Source organism: Sceloporus undulatus, unplaced genomic scaffold, assembly GCF_019175285.1.
Source record: "Sceloporus undulatus isolate JIND9_A2432 ecotype Alabama unplaced genomic scaffold, SceUnd_v1.1 scaffold_8104, whole genome shotgun sequence".
In the NCBI taxonomy this organism is placed as follows: Eukaryota; Metazoa; Chordata; class Lepidosauria; order Squamata; family Phrynosomatidae; genus Sceloporus; species Sceloporus undulatus.
The window spans coordinates 707-2824 of NW_024811023.1; the positions used below are offsets into that span (position 1 = coordinate 707).

The window sequence follows — 2118 nt, forward strand, 5'->3', positions numbered from 1 at the left end:
TTCAGGGTGGCCCTTGCCCGCTCAGGGATGCCCTCCCTCGGCCACCGCTGGGCAGCCCTGGAACGGACTTCGCCGGTCCTCCCCCGGGGACCCCTGTCCTCATCCCCACGGTTTCATGGGTGGGAGCCCCCAGTAGATTGGGAGCCCTCGGAGCCCAAGACAGCCCACCCCCGGGTCACCTCCGCTGTCCGCTGCCTTTGGGGGGGGGGGAGACCGGGCCTGTCCCCTTCGCCCTCCCGACTCCCGCTTCCCTCCCCCGGGGCTCCGGAGGGGTTCGGGGGTCTCACCTGGTCCGGTCCAGGTGTGGAGGAGGAGGAGCAGCAGCAGGAGGCCAGAAGAGAGCAGCCGCCACATGCCATCCAGGGGGGCCGGTGCCGCGGGCGGGCCAAGGGCGCCCTGCCTGTGCCGCTGCCGCTGCCCGAGCCCCCGCCGGCCGGCCCTCGCCAGCTTCCCCGCCGACCGGCGCCCGACTGGCTCCCTCCCTCCCTCCCGCCCGCCCGCCTGCCTGCCTTCCGCCCGGCGATGCCCGCCCGCCTCTCCGCCTCCCTCTCTGCCGTCGAAGCGCCGCGTTCTTCGCCGCCGCCGCCTCCCGCTGCCCCTCCCGCCGGCCCTCCGCCCCGCGCTGCGCCCAGATGCTCCTCCGACTGCCAGCCAGGCAGCAGCCTTCCAAAGAGGGAGGGAGGGAGGGAGGGAGGGAGGGGCGGGATGGCACTTCCCCGCCCACCGGCCAAGGAGGGAGGGAGGGAGGGGGCACCAGGAGCCCCAAAGACCCCCGCCCCCTCCGCCGAAGCCTCCGGAGCCGGATAGGGGCTGATGGGAGCCAGCCGTGGCCCTCCCTTCCCTTCCCTGCCGCTGCCCCCTCCCTTGGCTGGGGCCGAAATGAAGAGCGTCCAGACTAAAGAAAACTTCCGAGAAGGACCAGAGACTCCCAATGCTCCCTGGAGGAGGAGGGGACTCCGAGGGGCCCTCTGTCAGGAGCCCAAGACGGAAGCGCCCCCCTCCACCGCGGAGGAGGGCCCCAACTTCGCCTGGGAGGGTCGCCAGAGGCCAAGGGTTCTGCGGTGCTCCCTTCCCAGCAACCCCCCCGAGACCCCCGCGGCCAGGAAGCCACGCGAGGCGCCTTCTCGCCTCCCCCCAGAACCGAGGCTGCCGCCAGGGACCCAAAACCCCCCAAGGCCCCTCCGCAACCCTCCTCTCCCTCCCTTCCCAGGAGGCGGCTCCGCTCCGGTCCCGCCAGAAGAACCCCCCCCCCGGAAGCAGACAGCGTGGTGAGGGGGGGCGGTCGAGGAGGACGGCTGCCCCGGTACGCTCAAGCCCCCATCCGCCGTCCTCCCCGCCTGGACTCTCCCCGGACCCGGCGTCGTCCTCCGGAGGGTCCTCCTGTCCGCTGCCCCGAAGGTCGGTCCCCGACGGACAGCGAGGCCCCCCGGAGACCCCCGGAGGAGGCGGACAGGAGAGGACCGGAGGGGTCCCGCCGCCTCCCCCGCCCGGATCTTCGGACCGGTCCCGACCCTCCTGGGCACCCCCTCTGTCCCCCTCGGGTCCGCCTTCGGGGGGGCAGGGGACTCTGGAGGACCCCCTCCCCTTTGTCAGCCTCCTCCTCTTCTCCTCTGCCCCGAGGAAGCCAGGAGGAAGACCAGGAGGAGGAGGAGGAGAAGCGGGGAGCGCCCGCCAAGGGGCCCGAGCCAGCCCTACTTGCCAGGAGGGCCCTGCCGCCCTCGGGGCCCACAACCCAGGGACCCCCACCGCCCCACCCCCCGCCTTTTCACACCTCACTGCACCCGCTGATGGGGAACGGGGGGGGGAGGCGACCCCCCCGCCCTTCACCCCCTCCTCCCTTCCAACGGGGAAACCCGTTGGGCCAGTGTTTTTTTGGGTCTAGAGGTTTTGTATTTTGGTGGAGCCTCCTTCTTTGGAGCTCTTTAAACAGGGGCTGGAAGGCCATCTGTCGATGGGGTGCTTTGACAGTGAGTTCCTGCATGGCAAAAGAAGGGGTTCGGGCTGGATCAGGGCCCTTTTCCATCTCTATTATCCCATGATGCTATGATTCCAGTACAAAGCTGCCCCGTCTCCCCCCCCCCACCAGTTTATAAGAGGCCCAGAGGGAGGGGGAGCCTG

General features: G+C 71.0%; 1 protein-coding gene across 1 annotated transcript; it reads left to right on the plus strand.

Moving 5' to 3' along the window:
• Positions 1 to 931: 931 nt before the first annotated feature.
• LOC121918303 (basic salivary proline-rich protein 1-like) lies at positions 932 to 1882 on the plus strand. Its single transcript, XM_042444373.1, has one exon. The coding sequence runs from the start codon at positions 932 to 934 to the stop codon at positions 1880 to 1882; it is 951 nt and encodes a 316-aa protein (XP_042300307.1).
• The last annotated feature ends 236 nt before the right edge of the window (positions 1883 to 2118 follow it).